The following is a 1,719-nucleotide window of genomic DNA, read 5'->3' as shown; positions in this document are numbered from 1 at the left end:
AAGGAAGATTTACTTCGTAGGCTCTCTCTTTTGATGATGGGCAGAAAGAAAAACGGAGAAAAACGACGCATATGAAACGAAATGGCGAGTAGTGTGCAAGACTTACCGGCAATGGCGACGAATAGGAAGAATATCCATGTATCCATGAGTCTGCCGGTCGAGAAGAAGCCGCCACTGCCGCTGCTTCTAGCTGAGAAGCTTCGTCTGTCCATCACGCGCTGAGACGCATTTCTGATTTGACACTCGAGATTACACTCCTCCTTTCGATTCCGCAGCCAATACACATCAACCGATCCGCGCCGTATCGCGCGAATCACTGAAAAATCCTTGGAACGGACGAGCGCGCGGGGGCGCGCGCGCGCGCGCGCGAGTCGTCTCTCACCCAACTTCACTCGAGTCTCAACGGAACGGAAATCTGTCCTGTCGCGTTCCAGTGTTCTTCCTTCACATCGTATACTCGTATATTACAACGTTCTTGCACGCACGAAATGACAGGAACGACGGTGACGCTCTCGGCAGTCGCGCGCACCGCCTCCTCGCGCGTGCCCACGACGTGCGCGTCTTATGATACGCGTGCGTGAATACGAGTTTACGCACCCTACCTTCGTCGTATGTACATATATTAGATGTGTACGTACGCGTTATGTCGAACGTGGTTGAACGTGGTCGAATGCGTCGTCCGCTGGATAACGTCTATACGTAGTACGTGTAGTACGCGTAATACGAGAGATGTCAAGTTGCACTACCGGCGCTCGCGACGCGTGCCGAAGCTGGACAAACAAACGCTACGACGACGAAGATGACGGAGACGACAAACAGCGCGTACTTGGTCGATGACGTTTTGGTGAACGGCGAGATTACGCGCGCCAGACGAAAGAATGAGGGACAGAAACCAAAAAAGAAAGAGGAAAAGAGAGAGAGAGAGAGAGAGAAGAGAGAGAGAGAGAGAAGAGGATAGAGAAGAGGATAGAGAAAACGTGAGGCGAAGGAAACGACGTCCCTCGACGACGTGGAGCGCAGCGGCGTGCGTACGCGGACCGTCGTGCTCTCACCGCCGCGTTACCCGGAGTATTGACCGACTCTGCTCCTGCTTCGACACAGCGCGGCGTGGTGCGGTGCGGTGCGGGTGAAGAAGAGGGGATGACCGAAGCGCGAACGTGGAGAAGAGAGTCAGCGGAGCGGAGAGGAGAGGAGAGGAGAGCGGAGCTGAACGAAACTGAACGGAGCAGGCCGCAGGCATGCTCCGTATTGCCGACTGCCTCGTAACTGGTCTTACGGGCTGCGCGCGCATCGCGCAGGCGCGCGCCTCAAATTTCGTACTTCATCAGCGCGGCAGCTCCAACCTCCGCTAGTCCGCTCCCCTCTGACCCGTCCCCGTTCCCGTTCCCATTCCCGACTGTTCGTCCAGGCAGCTAGCCAGCCGGCCGGCGCGACGCGACGCGACGCGATGTGCAACGTTGAGAATTGAGAATCTGTTTATGTATTTTATGGCACGAATGTGTCTACACATGTATACGTATTCGTGCGACTTATGCGAATTAAAATCGGAAACTGATCGCGGCTACGAGCAAGAGTCATTAAACCATGGTTCAGTGACAGCTCGCATCAGTCGCCGCCGCATCGTTACATTGACACATACCTTATATCGACGTAAATATTAATAGAAGTAGAGGTGTATTGTTTCTTCCCTCCCCCTCTCCTCTCCCCTCTCTCTCTCTC

General features: G+C 54.6%; 1 protein-coding gene across 1 annotated transcript in view; it reads right to left on the bottom strand.

Annotated features, from left to right (window-relative positions):
• Positions 1-212, bottom strand: part of LOC105624154 (transmembrane protein 132C) — a 110,830-nt gene extending 110,618 nt beyond the window's left edge. Inside the window, exon 1 of the mRNA XM_012205511.1 lies at positions 107-212. Within this exon, the coding sequence (XP_012060901.1) occupies positions 107-212 (106 nt within the window). The remainder of the gene's footprint in view (positions 1-106) is intronic.
• Between the last annotated feature and the right edge of the window lie 1,507 nt (positions 213-1,719).

Source organism: Atta cephalotes (assembly GCF_000143395.1).
Source record: "Atta cephalotes unplaced genomic scaffold scaffold00074, whole genome shotgun sequence".
NCBI lineage: Eukaryota > Metazoa > Arthropoda > Insecta > Hymenoptera > Formicidae > Atta > Atta cephalotes.
This window is presented reverse-complemented; position numbering and strand designations above follow the sequence as displayed.